Below are 17502 nucleotides of genomic sequence, written 5' to 3' on the forward strand. Positions count from 1 at the left end.
CGCGCGCGGCCGTTAGCGGAGCGCGGGCACGCGCGGTAACGTGCCGCTAGGGCTCGCGCGCTGCGCGCGGCTCCTCGGCGCCCTTTCCCGCCCCGCGCGGCCGCCGCCCAATCAGCGGGCGGGCTGGGGGCAGAGCCAACGAGGGGTGGAGCGGGAGCGTGAGGGGAGGCTGCGGGCAGGTCCCGCCGGGCTGGCGGGCGGTGCGGGATGTGAGGAGGGGCAGCTTCGTCCTCCTCCTCGCCTGTGGCGAGCAAACCTGTGTTAAAATGGCCCCCCCCACACCAAGTCCTGACAGTTCCACACACCCGTCCCCTCCCTCAGCGGAGGATGTGCCCCCACACAGCCCCGTTTAGGTGTAGGGCAGGGGAAGGTGGGCTGAGGCGCGGCCGCGAGCTGCGCGCTGAGGGGCTGAGGGAGGGGAGCGGGGCGGGGACGGCGAGGTGGGCGCCCGGCTGGGTGGGAGCCGAGCCTGGGCTGGAGGGGGCGAGAAAAGTTCGGGCTGCTTTTCGGGGGAGGAAGCTGGCAGGATTTTTGTTTGATCAACTTGGAGCCTAGGTGCTTTGTTTTGCACTTGGCGTTTCTCCGGGGTGCTCCTCGCCCGGCGACTCGCAGCCCCTCTTTTTTTTATGCGGGGGGAGGGCATCTCGCACGAAACTTTTACGGAAGGCGGGACTGAAACAATACCCGGTGCATTGTTTGAACGTTAAAACCTTCGGCTCTTGCTGCCTTTTTTTTTTTTTTTTTTTTTGGGTACGGTTTTATTGCCGCCGCCGCTGCCGTTGTGGCAAGCGCGTTCTCTCTTGTGTTTACAGCCTCTGTGCGGGAGAGACGCTCGGAGGAAGGAGCAGGATCCCCGGGCTGCGTAAACAAGGAGAGCAGGAGCCCAGCCAGGCGAAGCTGGGAGGATTTCACCTTGTTGCTGCTTGTTTCGGGAGATTTTGCCTCCCCCCGCACCGCAGACCATCCAGCGGAGGGTTTCTTTCCTTGCTGCGTCCGCAGCCGGCCAGAAGCGAAACGCTTTCCGTGTTAGAGGTGGTTTTTTTTTTTTGTCGCGGTCTCCCTACGAGAAAGACATCGGCACCGGTCTGCGAGGAGGAGGGAGACGCGATCAACTGAGGTTTTCCCTGCCTCCGGCTGAGAGTTGAAGTGACACCGCCGCTGGCCTGTGGCTGGCGGACTGCACGGCTCGCTGGAACCGCGGCCAGAGCCGCCCCAGTTACCTGCTCGAGGACCCTTCTAAACCCTTCTGTTGACGGTGGAGATTTGTATCCAGAGGAAAATCGGATTACTATAAACTATGCAGAGCTTTGCGGGGATATCTGGAGACTACTCTGTCTGCACGGCTAATCTTGAAATTGTCTGAAATAAATCCTTAGCACAAGGAATAGAGATACTTTCAATTAGCATTTTTTTTTTTCCTTGGTGCTTCCCCCCCCCAACTTGCACAAGAATTTAACACTTTCACAGCAAGGTTTTGCGGGAGAATGGGACACATGCCGGAAAACTCATCACGCTTCATGAATATCACAGGGGTAACAGTTTCCGTCATCCTTGCGGTATGAAAGGTACTCTGGATCGTCTGCTGGTGGCTAACATGGATCATGCTTTCTCTGTGTCTGTTACAAATGTGCTGAAGGATCCGGATTTACTGAAATACTGACGCCAATAAACTTGCTCCCTCTCTGTTGAAGGCATTGGATGTGACAGCGCAGAGAAACATGTGTTTCACATTTCTGACTGGTTGTTTTGGCGCAATCAATACCTCCACAAGAAACATTGACTTAGGTGGCGACTATAATACAGTGAGGCACACAGAGTGCTGCCTTCGGGTTGCATGCAAAGTGAGCACAAATCAAAGAGTCCTCGGTTGCCGTGACTTGGGGGCTTCTGCTCCCCCAAAACTCCGGGGCAAAGGCAGCTGGCGATGTTCCCAACCCACCAAAGAGAGCCCGGCCTCGGGGCGCGGAATGAGCAATGACCAAAGCGCTGTCAGGAGTGGCAGGCAGTCGGATCCGTTGGGGATCGGTGAGGCAATAATGGTTGAAAGAAAGGTGGATCGCAAAATCATTGCCCGGAGGAATAGCAGGCGAGACGGAATGATGATGAAGTTAAACTTCTGTTTCTTCTTCTGTCGGGGATGGTGGGCGTTTCTGTTGCTTCAGCTCCACATGTTGCAAGCACTGGCACAAGGTACGGCTAGAGACATTTTTGTTTATAGAAATGCTGCATCTGCCTTCTAAGAGGAAAGAAATCTTGCTAGGGTAAAGATATAACATTTTACTTCATCCCTGTCAGAGGCAAACTGCAGGATTTGCACAGAGCTGATTTCATGTAGGAATGGTCATTCATTATACACAATCCTGTCTTTATGGAGCAGGGATTTGCAAACTGTACCTACATGTTTCCCTTTCTCATCCTCCCTTCTTTCTCCTATCCCCATCTCCCACAGAGAATCAAAAGCCTTATCGGGACCAAGTCTGCATTTTTATTTACTTAAATAAGTCCGTCGTGTCAGTTCATTTTCATTTAGGCAGCAGAAGAGTTAACTGCTGGTTGTGTGCATTTAAAAACACTGTGCACTGGGATAAGTTATTAGGAGAAGGGGACTCATAAATCCGCCGACTAGAACTAAATCAGGCATGTAAAAGGAATTCTTTAAGCATATGAGTACTACTCTATGTGAACCTCGGTTCGAGCATTGTTCATTTCTTTTGGATTGCCAAGTAACATTTACCCGAGACAAAAACTGCAATTGATTCGGATCTGAGCATTTCCACATCAGAGATCCTTGCAGTCAAATGAGTCACTTGTAAATGAAGGGTCAGAGTCGACCAATAGACTCTAAATATCAAGTGTCAGTCACTTTGCATGTAAATTCTCTTCTCAAAAAATCACCAAATGTAGCTTGATTCTTAATAATCCTTTGACAGTGTAAACAATAAATGGCAGGCAGAAGCATTACAGTTCGCTGCGCAAAATAACATGCTGAACAAACGCAGCTTTCACTTTCTTTGCTGGGCTGAGTTTTATTGCAGTGTGCATTGTCTGGCAGAAGTGGTATGTGTCGTGCAGTGCTGAACTGTATTGTGTGGGACGATGAGTTAGTTATTAAAAGCGGAAGTTAATACTCTCTGAAGGGGAATGGTCTTTGTGTTTTAGTTCTTTGTTTCCGAGTATTTCATAGGGAACAACAGTGCATTCAGTTTTAATAACTGGATGGGCTCGTGAGTTGAGGAAGAGAGGTTACAGAGCCAAGTCTGCTCTAGTTTGTCTGCTCAGGGCTTACTATTGCACCTTCTGAAAGTTTGGAGCCGCAGGATACAGAAGAATTTTGAGCCAGTGTTTAATAATGGACTCCACCCTCATAAACCTTTTTCAGTGCTTTGTTTATGCTGTCATTCCCATTCCCAAACTACTTATGCTGAGGCCTGCAAGCCCTAACAGGGTATTGTTATTCTGAAACAGGACATACCTGAAATAATTCTCCCTGCAAATTAAAATTCACATAACTTTTTTGTTGCTTTTGGTACTTGTTGTTGATAGATGCCAGCACGATGCTTCATTCTGGAAAACAAGTGCTGATTATTCTTGGTGTTTACATTAAAAATGCAAGAATATTTCATTCAAGACAGTTTTAAGGGCAAGTGATTCAGGAATCAACGTGGATGTCATGTAAAACAGTTTTCTATGGTTTAGTAGTAAACTAGCCATCATGTTGGATTAAAAAGTGAGTTGAAACTTCTGTTTAGCACAAACTATGGAAAAAATATTTCAATAGCATATTTCAGATTACTAAGCATTTGCAGCATTATCTGTTTTAGGTCCTGTATCTCTTGAGGAGTTATGTGATGGTCACAAGCTGTTCTAAAGAAAACTCCTAACACCAAGTTAGCTTAACCCACCAGTAAATAAGAGAGGAGGGAAAGTGGAAAGAGTAAGATGAAATATTGGTGTAGATGAAGGTATGGAGTTTAGAAGACACTAAACAATGAAAGAAAAGAAAACAATTATAATATGTTTCTGCATAATATAGTGCAGAAAATGCATCTTACAGTTAGTCCTTTATAAATTCTTTGACAGATAACCAACGTGGAGGTCTTAATGCAGAGTGCTTCTATGAGGTTTTCACAAGATTTGTGTTCATTTATAACTCATGGTTCTTTTGGCTCTTTGAATTCAAATGGATTCTAATACACCCATCATTTGTATGCCAAAATTTACTTTGGAGATAAGATGACATTTTTTTATAAAAGACCTTCATGAAAATAGACATTCTGGTACAGCCACAAAAAACTTTAATGGAATGATGTGGTCATATGCATGACAGAATTACATGACTCCAATCTCTTTATGTGATAAAGAAATGAATGTTCTAAATATATAGGCCATGGCTATTTTGATGAATTATAATACTATGGTATAACCAGCTAATGTTTCTGTAATAACCACTTCAGCATTAAAGAAATAAATATTTCAGGCATACTGAAATATGGGTTCTAAATTCATGGGAAACAGATTAAATAGTCGTTGAGATTAAGTGTGTTATACTGTAAAGTGAACGGAATAAAGTATTTTCAACTGCAACAGGTGGTTTGAGAATTCTCTAGACTTGAATCATCATCTATGTACAAGAAGATCTAGAGGTGAACTGTAGGCAGAACCACTCCTAAATTCATTTTTTACTTAGCTTTTCAGCTCTCCATCTTCTCTGATAGCTGTGTTAAACAGTTATAAAGATTTACAGGATTGTGTTTTCCTTTTCCAAGTAAATTTAATTGTTATGAATCGTACATTAGTTTACTGTACTGCATAATCAAGCATTTTCTTCAAAGCTTAGTATTTTTGGTGCAGACCTGCTCATCATGGAAGTGATTTTCTGGTGGAAGAAGCCGACGAATGACAAATGCTGTGGCCTGTCCCATGAACATAGCAGCGGGAGTACCATTCTGGGCTGTTTTGGTCACAGATCTGCGTAGGCATCCATGCAAACTGCGCATGTTTCACTCTACTTACCATCCCAGTCTGTGAATGTAAAGGTTGTCTGGCAAACTGGCTTGTGAGAGTCTGAAAATTGGTGTACATTTCTTTGCTTATTTAGTTCTTTATGTTGGTTAGCCTCTGCCTGATGCCCCTTTTCATGGCAATTTTGTTAAATTTGAGTATTAGGTGCTAGTTAGCCTTAAGTCATTGTGTGTCATCAAATAGCGATGAGGTGCTAATTGATAACCACCATTATTATCAAATCAGAAGTTGCAAGGTGATGGCAGAGGTGAAATATTTCAGCACAGTAACTAATATTCTGTAGTGACATCTAGCTCACTAGTGCTAGGTTACTCTACGTGCGTCTTAATGGAGTTAAGTACCTTCCCAACGTCTTCTGTCAAAGAATTAATACTTAGAAAATATACTTCTTTTGGATTGATGTCTGTAGTTCAGAATGATCTTAAAATAGATAAAACCAATGCATAGCTTTAAGTTTCTCCAATAGGAGATGGTATCTTTAAATATTAAGAAGGGGAAGCTTGTCTGAATTTTCTTAGTTTAACAGCAGTGGAAGTGTAATCTTTTTATGCCACTTGGTGAAATCTATAATTCAGCATTCTACAAGGACCTGAATGCGTATTTAAGGTGGTATTGATATCTGTTGTGCTTTGACAGAAGCAGTGATGTGAAAGGTAGTAGAAAATGTTTCTGGGGCCCAGCTTTTCGAATTCAAATATTTGATCTTCTCTAACTTATAAATATGCTAAGTGTAGGAAGTGTTTTCAAGCAAATTTCCAACTGCATTTGATGTGCAGAAAAGATAAGCAACCTGCAAAGAGTATTTTGCTGTTGGAAGGACAGAGTTTCATGTGAAGGCGATACTTACTGGAGAATGAAAAGCATTATGAATTAAATGTTGAATGGTGCATTTCTAATTGAAAGAGATTCTGGTACTGTTTTTTGGAAACTCATTAATGTATACTGGATTTACTTGTATTCCCTTTCTTCAGAAGAATGTTTTAAACGCGTGCTAGTTTTTTAACAGGTAAATTCTTTGTGTATATAATTATAATAATAAAAAATGGATTTGAAGGAGCTGTTACAAGCCAAGTATAAGCAGAAACAGGATGGAGAGAGTAGGCTTTTTCTGTGGCCCTATCGTCCAACTTTTAACCCTACTGTGGTAAATCTAAGTTTGCTCTCTATCCTTATTTTTGCTGAAAAATGACTTAATCTACTTCCTAAAGCAAATTCAAACGTATCTGTTAAGATTTAAAGTACAGTGTTTCAGACAGTTTCGTGAGAGTGCCCTATTACAGTGCTATTAGAGGGGCAGGAAGACCATATCTAATAGGTGTTTGTCACTGTGTTTTCCATGTATTACCAGAAGATACTTAGACTGGTGATGACCTAGGGGCAGAGGGAAGTTGTGGCAGTTCAGTCTCAGAGTTTTGCAGCACAACTTTCACATCACTTAAGAAAAAGGGAAGGGAATCTGCTGTGCCCATGGATCGTTGTCTTTGAAAGGTTATTCTGGAAGGTTCTGCCATCTCAGTGGCGTACTTGTCTATTCTGAACAACAGAGACAAATATTTGCCAATATTTTAAAGATTATCTGGCTGATTAAACAAACTGTAGAAATGTTAATAAACAATCTTAAAGTGAATTATTACGAAGCTGTGTGAAGGGCTTGGGCTTCTGGATGTCTCAGGGTGTTTTTCTGTTTGTTTGTTTCTTCTACTGTTCTTACCAGCACATATCTACACATCTTGAAAGCAGTGTTGATGAAAACAAAAGATTTTCATCCATCTACCAACTTTGTATACAGCTTTACCTGAAGCTGTGTACATTCTGACGGGACTGGTTACTTGGTTCACTGGGGCCTTTTTGCTGTAATGAGTCTGTGGGCAGGCTGAAGGCAATCACGTTCCACATGGAGCAAAGTCCTGCTCCTGCTGAGCTCATTGCAGAAAGAGCTTTTTCTACTGTATATGCTGAAACCCTTTGCATATATAATATGTATTTAAATACTTTTTAATGAACAAATTGATGATTTGTTGATCCCTTTGTGGTCTTCAAAATGTTTTTTTTTCTTTTTTTCTTTTTTCTTGAAGTTATATAAACTAGATTAATTTTCAGAAAGATTTGCTCAGAGATTAGAACGTGCCAGATCTAAGGTAGCCAGTGCATCTTTAATCTTCATTCCTTATGCGTGAGCATTATGATTAACTTTAAACTGATACACAATATTTTACAGCCTACCTTAGAACTAAGATTGAATAGTGCTCACTGATTAATTTTTCAGTATTTTGTTTTCTTGTCAGTGCTTGAACCCATCTTTCGTTTACTTCAAATCTTTTAAATTCCACACAATAAGACTTTTGTGTGGACAAAAGGAAGAACTCTTAGCAGCTATAGCATTGCGCTGGATTAGGCTACTTAGAGTTTTTACAGCTGGAAAGCAGGTGATTGGTGAGACTTGGTTTCTATGTGTGAGTGACTAAGGAGTGAGTATTTTCTAGTGAATAAAGACACTTCTCTCCATGTGCCTCAAAGATGACCCTTCACCAGCCATACAGATCAAGCAGAACAAAAATATAACTCTGTGAAAGGTCTGTTCCTGAAGAAGTTGGGGGCTCCTGGAGTTCTTTCTGCCTGTGGCGATGTTGGTCTTCTTACAGAGTAGTTGAGACAATTTCATAATTTTCATTCCCTAGGAAAAAATACTTTTCTTACTCTGATAAGTAGTCAAGTGGTTACACATGTAGCCAAGTTCACTTTTGCAGATGTGTAGTAGTTGGCACACTTTTGTATGGGAGGTGTATTGTTTTCTCAGTTTATTGGTTATGAATGGGTATTAAATAGATGCATTTTTTTTTTTTCACTTAACTAAAACTTTCAGATTCCTTATGGACATGGTCTTTGAATTGCCAGAGCCCTGGAACTTCAATGGTTCTACAGGGATTAGTTCATGTGGCATTTACAGGTCTGACTTCAAGGGGTTACATGGTTGAGGAGGGAAGAACCTTTTATTTTAACATACATACTGGCTTTATTACTTTTAAACTACTATGGCTGTTTTTTAAGATCTTGGAATGGGTTGCCTGGGGAGGTGGTGGAGTCACCGTCCCTGGGGGTGTTTAAGGAAAGATTGGACGTGGTGCTTGGGGACGTGGTTTAGTGGGTGATGTTGGTGGTAGGGAGATGGTTAGACCAGATGATCTTGGAGGTCTTTTCCAACCTTTATGAATCTATGAATACAGTGTTTAATTAATTATGCATCATACAGATGCTTGGCTTGTAGGCATACATGGTATTTGCACACTGTACTTTGAGTGTTAGTGTTTTTGGTTTGCTTAAAGTTATTTTTTGTTTTGCTCTGGCTCCAAAAAAAAATAATCCTGTTACTACAATATATAGTAGTCTGCAGCTAATCATATGTTTTCTCTGTGAAATGCCCTGTAATACAACTGGCACCCTCAGTAATGTTGAAAATGTAGGCTTTGAAAGGGTAAGTGTTTGTAAGGGTAATTTTCAGCTGTTTTAGCTCCCTGAAGTAGCTGAAACTGGGGTCACAAAAGCATCAGGGATGCGAAAGAGGTGATGGGAATATGTGGCCAGGGGCATGACCCTGGCAGCCATCACTAAGATGAGTTTAAATTGTTAGAGAAGTTTCAGGTTTAGACAAAAGGGAATGTGCACAGGGAATGTGCAAGGGAATGTGAACAGCCTAACTCACGAACATTTGGAGGCTGGTGTTGCTGGATAGAAAATAGAAAGGTTAGTGCCTTTAGAGGGGTGGTTTGGAAGACTTAACATAGGGTTTCTTCTCTGAAAGACACTTAAGGGAGTTTCTCCCTGTGTTAGAGGGAAGCTTGTCAGGTAAAGTCAGACAATGTGAATATTCCCCTTAGCCCCCTTACATCTAAATTCTTGAAACCTAAAAGGGGAATAATGTATTTTTTTCCTCTGTCTTGTCTACTAAAGTTGCAAATTCCACAGATATTACTTGTTAACATTGGTATCAAATATGCAGATTCAGCAGGTGAAAATGATGATACGAGCTCCAACAACTGATAAAATGAAATCTTTAACACCACTTTATGCAAAATGTGGAAGTGGATTGTACAATCTTATGGTATGTCACAGCATTGAGATAAGTTCTGAAGTGTCATTCTTGATAAATGATAAAGCATTTGTGGGATTTAGGCAGATAACTTGAATCTTTAATCCTGTTTTTCACATTTCCATGCTCTATTGCAGCAGCCTGAACAGAAAGTTGATTCTGGTAGATAAATCATTGTCCCTTAGGTCTATTTAAACCACTTTATGGCCTTTCAAGCAATAAGCCATATATTTTTTTAATAAACTCCTAGGTCTAACAAGTTATCTAGAAAATAATTTGTTGGGTATAGCCTTCTTGGACCAGAAAGTAGACAGTAATGATACATAGTTCCAGTACATGTTGCTAAAGTGGTCCCACATTGATTCCAGGATGAAATTGAAGAGTTCTTAACTCATTATTACACACACACAAAAAAAAATCAGATCTGGTAGATGCTACTTCCAATCTCATTTTCATATTTATCTAACTCTGTATATGTTGTGGCTTTGATAAGTGCTTTTGGCATTGAGTTTATAGGAAGTCTGCTCAGCAGCATTACTACCTCTTAAGGGAAGTACTAAGAAAATAATGAAACTATAATTCAAATATGTCTAACATTTAGACATATAGAAAAATACATTTCTTTATATTGGACTGTTTGCTCATCTAACGTTTGCATCTAATACAGAGTCGGTAGAACACAGTCATTGTTATCTTCCTTGTGCGTTGGAGAGCATCCCTTCTTTCTTATTTCTTATCTTTAAGGAAGTGCAAAGGACATTCATGACTAAGTAGTTCTGAAATAACTAAATGGTATACAGTGATTGGAAAATAAATGCATAGCACTATGGCATAGCTGCATTTCAAAGATAATGCTTTCATTGTAACATGGAACGAATGGCAAGTGACACAGTGCTGTAGTATTGAAGTGGGTAGGAGGAGGGAAGGAAATTACCTCACGGTATTTCTAAATGGGGGTACTGATTGTTGTGTTTTTAAGTTCTCTGGAATCTGTGCATGTAGAGGTACTACTGACCTTCCTTTCAGATTGTTTGGGGCTGTTTTCTTTCCTTCAGCATCAGAGGTTAACTGATTGTAACCTATCACGCTAACACAATATTTGTAAAATAGCACCCTGGTGTTTTCTTCCCTGCTGTACTCCTTGCTTAGGAGAAACTCTTTGTCCATCAGCAAATATGGCCTTTAAACTCAGCGAGCACGCCTTTTTTTTTTTTCTTTTTTTTTTTTTTTCCCTATGATATGCACAAAAACTTTACCGTTGCTTAGTTGATAATGCTCTGGAAACACTGCTGTTCATACTGATGAGTACTGTCTAATTGCTCATGTGTATGCCCATCTGTGTGCCTCGCTGTTCTCCTCTGTTTGCTTTATCTTTCTGTCCCAGGTTGATATAACCTTTACCACAATATAGTTCGGGTCTCTGGTTATTGTATTAGTTACTGTAACACACGTAATGCCTACTGCTAGTAAATGACTGAGGTGATAGTTTAAAACACTCTTTTTTATTTGTGAAATACAGAACAGATTCCTTAGTTATCCTCTAATGGGCCACAGAATAGGTTTTCTAGGACACTCGTGTTGTCTGAAGCAGGGCTTTTATTGTGCTAGAAGGCCTTATTCACAATAGGTAACCAGAAAAATTGTTTCATGGTGGGTTATCCCACCATTTTCAAAAATGTTAGGTAAGACTAAGAGACAAAAGATCAAGAATAGTAACTCCTGTATTTTGCCTTATGCTATTTTTAATGCTAAGAAGTTAGTTGCTTTTTGTTGTTGTTATGTTTTTGTTTTGCATTGTTTTGTTTTGTTTCTGAAGAGGGAGTAACTGAAGATACTTCTAAAAAACTTCTTAATATATGCCACTTCAAACAGCAGATTTTAAGGTAAATGCTACCCACCAATTTCCCATTTTCCATTAAAAATATTTTTTTGCAAACATAATTGGTTACTTATCATTAGCAACGTCGAATATGTCTCAGATGGAGAAAAATCATGGATAATTGTTAAATTAATTTCCTGAATCAGTATGTGTAAGCATCATTTAAAAAACATATTCTAAAAAGAAAATATTCTTTGTAGTTTTCTTAAGCTCTTTTATTTCTTTTTTAAGTTCTGTGCTGTCTTCTCTCTGGGAGAGTTTGCAAGACTCTCAGCTTTTATGAACTACTCCTGAGAGGTCTGTGCTTTCCGCTTTTGAAAAGAATACATATATTTTATTCAAAAACTTCCTGAAATTTGTAGACTGAGATAAAATGTTTCCTTTTCACAGAGCCTAATCGTGCTAGTGCTGGTTATCCCTACAACAAGACTAAAATTCTACTTTTAAACAGTTTTGTTCGTTGCCATGGGAGACTAGGTTAAATGATTTTGCCTTAGTTCAACAAGTAAAACAGGCTTATTAGTACCCAGTGCCTTTATTTCAGGTTCCCCTATACCTGTGTCAATATCAAACTTTCTCACATTTTCATTATATATGATTTATTAATAGCTTCTAATTGGTAAAATATTTATACATATTTTTTTTCCGAATCTTCAGTTGAGAATTGAGAGCAAAAGCATGTCAAACTCAGAAGTTTTAAGTGCTGGGAGTTCAATGCCACATTCACTATGTAAATATATCATGATTAAAATAAGATGCCTGGTCAATTCCATTCAAGTGTAATTTTCAGCTTTTTTTATTCTGGATTTAGCTTTGTCTTCTGCTACCTAGAATCTGAACAGACATACGTATGGCTCACTAAAAGTCTGGCACAGTAAAAGTCTGCTGCATTAACTGTTGTACTTGGTAAATTTGACTGCAAATTAGTTGCATTGCAGTTTTGCAGTCCAGACAAGATCTAAAATTTAAAATTTTGACAGTTTCAAATTGTTGGTGTTATACTATTATACTATTTATACTATTATAAATATTTGTGATATTATATACTAATATAATATATCATAATATACAATATATATTATATATATAATGATAAATATACTATTAAATATATACTGTTATACTATTAAAACAACAGCAAAAAACAAACAAAAATAGTAGGTTAGCTAGTGAGAAAATGTAATATGGCTCTGCTACTGGACAATCTCTTGGGCAGAGATGAATACTTTATCTGTAACAATGCAGAATGGAAGCTTGATGCCTGCAAAATAGCTTTCACCAACAAATGTGTTATCACTTTCAGCCTAAATGCTCTTTGACTGAATAGAGATAAAACACTTTTTTCATTTTTTTATGCATTTGACATTATTCTGAATACATCTATTTTGATATTTCCTTTCTATAGACAATTTCCTCTGTATGTTGGCAGACAGTGAGGAGACACAAACACAACTAAACAGGCATACGTCATGGTAAAAGGAAAACCTGTCAGCAGAGGAAGCTGTTGGCAGAGGGAGCTTCCAAAATTACCTCAGGTGCCTTCCCCTAAGTGGCTGAGTCCAGAAGGGCTCAGTGCAATGATGATACTCTTTGGTCTAGGCTCTACTCTTGCTGAGGTGCAACTACGTAGGATTTTGTTTTCATTGTCCTTTAAATGCTTAGTTTCATTTGTGATAGCTATTAAATGAAGGATGTCCTTTGGAGAGCAAACAGGAGTTATTTTTCTATACTTACAAATGACAAAATACAGAAGATTTCACCCACTGATAAGTACAGCAATAAAGGGAAGTGATTTATCAATATGAATTGTTGGCAGGTGAGTTGGGAGGCAGTATTTTTAATCTTCTAATTTTGTTCCGTGTCTCCGTTTCACCGCTGCCAATATACTCTTCCGTTTGGGAAGAACCTCTCCATGAGGGTGTATTCTGATCTCGGCGAAAGTTACGTGCCCACAAGTTTTCAACCATGTGCTCATGTAGCTGGTTAACAACAAGCTTAACTCCTCTTGGTCACTCAGAGTAACTATCACTTTGTGCTTGTGCAGTCTGGTCAAAAAGAGTTATTAGGTTAAGAAATGATCAATTATTCATTTCATTAGTTAATATCTGTCCTGATGGTTTAAAACAGATGAGGTCAGAGTGTTAATATTGTTTATTGCAAATGAAGTGCTGATTACGTGTGGATTTCCACACTTTCATGTGAACAAATGCCTGTTTTGTTACAGGAATTCTAAATATCTTCCTGTAGAGGTTCTGGGCTTTCTAACTACTGATAAGCCAGTTTTTGTGCAAATGTTCAGTGCAATGGAGTAAGCGTTAGCTGTCACTTTATTAAAATTAATGGCATAGCTACCCATGTTTACTTGGAATTCATTGCAGCGTGAAGTGAATAGGCATTGGTGCTTTGGTAAATTATGTCATGTTGCACATTTCTTAAAACCAATTAGTGAGTGTTGGTGTTGGGCATGTGCAGCGTATGTAGTTGTCACTGGCACTTGAATTTAGTAACATCCAAACCAGTGTGTTTACCAGGAGAGCTCTGTTGGAACTATTAACATGTGCCAAAGACAGTGGATATTGTAGCACTTGGGGAAGAAAATGTTTGCTACTGTTCTATTTCAAGACAAGATGTTGTACTGTTTTAAGGACGTGACTGCCTAGACTGAAAGAGCTCCCAAAACCAGTATGGGAGATGCTAGATATAGATTTCCTATAATTCAGTCAAATCTTACATCCCACGTGAAAGGCAAATGTCGATTTCATACAAATTTGCAACTCTGTTGCTTTTCCAGATATCTAAGTCTCAGCTGCCTTGAGGTTCTGGAAAAGAGGCTACGTGCCGAATAAACTGTACGCATGCTTGCTAGGTCAGATGCTGCATGGAGGCAAATAAAACACAAGACGTAACTATTCAGAGCTCATGGTGTAAGCTGACAAGTAGAATGCACTGTACATATGAAGAACTGTCCATAGTGATTGATATACTGGAATTTTCAAAGCCTTCAGTGTGTTCCAGCCCTGTGAAGTCCTATTACTGTTGCTGGTCAAAAGATCTTTTATTTTTTCTTATTTTTGTATACAAAGTATTACTTCTATAGACAAAGTATTACTTCTACATAGAAAAAAGAAAGTTTTAAATTACCGTGTTATTAGACATATTAGTGCTCTGTATAATTATGTTTTCCAAAATTTGATTTTAATGTATCTGCCCTGTTTTTAATAATTATTTAATCTTTATTCATTCCTTTTTTATCTGGTTATTTTTTTAATCTTTAATAATTCTTTTTTTAATTAGGTTATTTTAACATTTCTAAAAGAATGTTTTGTGTCATTTGGCATTGAGTTAAATAACTGTACTCAGATTTTTTTACAGATTTTTTTGGCTCTGTGGCAGTTCAGAACTATGACTCTCAGCATGGAGCGTAAGATGGAAAATGTCTTAATAATAATTTCCACCCCTAGTTCCTTCTCCCCTACTCAGTTGCCTTCACTTGATCCTCCAAATCCTTCTGACAGGAGCAATGTGGTGATAAAGAAATGGAGGCCAAAAAAAAAAAAAAGAAATATAGGTGAGATGCAGAAATACTGCATCCTTAACTTTAACTTATCCGGTCACTAGTGGAGTCCCCCAGGGCTCGGTACTGGGGCCGGTCCTCTTTAATATCTTTATTGATGATCTGGATGAGGGCGTCCAGTGCACCCTCAGTAAGTTTGCAGATGACACCAAGCTAAGTGCGTGTGTCGATCTGCTCGAGGGCAGGAAGGCTCTGCAGGAGGATCTGGATAGGCTGGAGCGATGGGCTGAGGCCAACTGCATGAAGTTCAACAAGGCCAAGTGCCGGGTCCTGCACCTGGGCTGCAACAACCCCAAGCAGAGCTACAGGCTGGGAGATGAGTGGCTGGAAAGCTGCCTGGCCGAGAAGGACCTGGGAGTATTGGTGGATAGTCGGCTGAATATGAGCCAGCAGTGTGCCCAGGTGGCCAAGAAGGCCAACGGCATCCTGGCCTGTATAAGAAGCAGTGTGGCCAGCAGGTCGAGGGAAGTGATTGTGCCCCTGTACTCGGCTCTGGTGAGGCCGCACCTCGAGTACTGTGTTCAGTTTTGGGCCCCTCGCTACAGGAAGGACATGGACGTGCTCGAGCGAGTCCAGAGAAGGGCGACCAAGCTTGTGAGGGGTCTGGAGAACAAGTCTTACGAGGAGCGGCTGAGGGAGCTGGGCTTGTTCAGCCTGGAGAAGAGGAGGCTCAGGGGCGACCTCATCGCTCTCTACAGTTACCTGAAAGGAGGCTGTAGAGAGGTGGGGGTTGGTCTATTCTCCCACGTGCCTGGTGACAGGACGAGGGGGAATGGGCTAAAGTTGCGACAGGGGAGTTTTAGGTTGGATGTTAGGAAGTATTTCTTTACCGAAAGGGTTATTAAGCATTGGAACGGGCTGCCCAGGGAGGTGGTGGAGTCACCATCCCTGGAGGTCTTTAAAAGACGTTTAGATGTAGAGCTTAGGGATATGGTTTAGTGGAGTACTTAGTGTTAGGTCGGAGGTTGGACTCGATGATCTTGAGGTCTCTTCCAACCTAGAGAAATCTGTGAATCTGTAAATCTGTGAATCTGTAATGTTGCTTAGCACGTTTGATAGCTCACAAAGTTAGTAAATGACAGTCACAACCTTCAGTCTTCTATTGGAGTATGTGTGAGATACTTAATAAAGTTACTTAAGTCTTAAATGTAGATGCTTGTGAAGCTATTCAAAACAGAAACAGCAATACTGATTTTTTTGAGTTGTATTTTACTTGGCTATACCAGATATGTAAATGCCCAGCCATAAGAAGACATTATCTATTCTAAGCCTAATCCTTTTCTTTCAGTAGATTCAAAATAAAGATGCATTCTCAGTCAAATATTTAGATTTATCCTGCTTTAAGGTATTTCACAGTCCAAAATAATTAAATAAATAAATTAGTGAAAGGATTTCCCCTAATTGCCATGATGTAAAAAAAAAAAAAAAGGCAATTAAATTAAAGATGTCTAATATTCTTATGTATCTTTCTTAGTGTTGTGACTGAAGTGTGGCATATCCCATCACGCTTTCAAAAAGAGTATTTACTTACCAAGTATGTTCTCCCAGATACCCCCTAGTCTGTATTGTTTTTAAGACTGGAGATATGTAAAAGAGTTTTATTTGGTTACCGTGACTAGAGTGGCAGATGAATCTGTTATCATTTATCTTCTTCAGTGTCCTGATGGCTATTTGATCTTGGATCCCATTTCTCTTTGTAAATTATCATCAGAATTGTTTATCAAGTTCCAGGCAATTAACCTATGCAAACTCTTTCAAGGCACAAAAGTCTTTGCAAGTGCTGGTGAAGGTAATAATACTGCATTGATACTGCAAATATTAAATTTGTTGGACATAACTTTTATGACTAGTTACAGTCTTGGAAAATTAAAGAATTTTTATTCTCAGATACTAACTTTCATTCTCAGATAACTAACACAGGACTGTCAGTTAAGAGTTTGATTTGTAATAGAATATATATGGCATGAAAATCCATAAGTGACAGTAAACTTGAAAGCATATTATGCCAATTTTAATGGTTTCCTTTCACTGCAGATCTGTACTTGATGCTGCAGGGTATGGGCTATTCAGTATCAAGGAAAAATATAGCAATGTCCATTGTTTTCTTGATTGCTTCTCTGACTTCTGGAGCAGATAGCTACCTCAAATATTCATTTAATATTGATTGTTTATCCATAGGAGTGAAATTCCCTTTATGTCTTCATCCCAGATAATTTTGTAATATGTTGTCTCCTTTCACTTTGAAAGAACTTAAAAACCATTATCTAAAAATGTAACAATTATAGATAGAATAAATGCCCTACAGTATTAAGCGTGAGAGAAACAAAACATTTATTATGTTGTAAACTTAAGTTGAGCAGTAACAATATTAATTAGAATATGAAAAGTAATAAGAGTAATAAGAGTTTTGTGTGTATTCAGTTTAACACTTATCTTTATTTCCTCTTCTATGTCAGGAAGTTCTTGCAGTAGTGCAGGAAAACAAAATATTTAGAGACATAAAATAGTGATTATTAAATAGCAGTTTTTTAGGACAATGTTTAGGTAATTTCGTGATTCTGGAGGCGAAAAGTGGTGAAGTGGGAGGAAACTAAACTCAGTTTAATTATAATATGATCAAATTTGACAATTTGAGAATTTAGAAAAATCACATCTAATTTTGATAAATTATTTCAACAGGAATTCACAATTTCTGTCATAATTATGTGTTTATAAGTAACTGTATTCGTTGGCTTGACTCCTGATTCTGCCATATTTTCAGGGGAGGAATGTTTTTTTTTGTTTGTTTGGTTTTGTTCTGCTCAGGAGGCAATGAAGAATGGGAATTATGCATGTTGAATCCTTCTACCCCATCCTTATTCGTAGCTGTTTCCTAGAATTCGGGTGTGTTTTAAGTTCCCCAGTACCACAGAAAAAGCATGCTGGGCACTTGTTCTATGA

General features: G+C 39.5%; 1 protein-coding gene across 5 annotated transcripts in view; it reads left to right on the plus strand.

The window, feature by feature from the left end:
• Positions 1 to 232: 232 nt before the first annotated feature.
• SDK1 (sidekick cell adhesion molecule 1) overlaps positions 233 to 17502 on the plus strand; it is a 393578-nt gene continuing 376308 nt past the window's right edge. For 2 of the 5 annotated variants that reach the window (XM_080556194.1, XM_080556199.1), the window contains exon 1: positions 506 to 2190. In XM_080556194.1, the coding sequence (XP_080412320.1) occupies positions 1719 to 2190 (472 nt within the window). In that variant the 5' untranslated portion in view covers positions 506 to 1718. Of the gene's footprint in view, positions 371 to 505; positions 2191 to 17502 lie in introns of those variants that run through there. The other 3 variants (XM_080556195.1, XM_080556196.1, XM_080556193.1) reach the window with 2 other exon arrangements.

The sequence above is a fragment of the Anser brachyrhynchus genome (assembly GCF_964034855.1).
Source record: "Anser brachyrhynchus genome assembly, chromosome: 15".
Taxonomy (NCBI): domain Eukaryota; kingdom Metazoa; phylum Chordata; class Aves; order Anseriformes; family Anatidae; genus Anser; species Anser brachyrhynchus.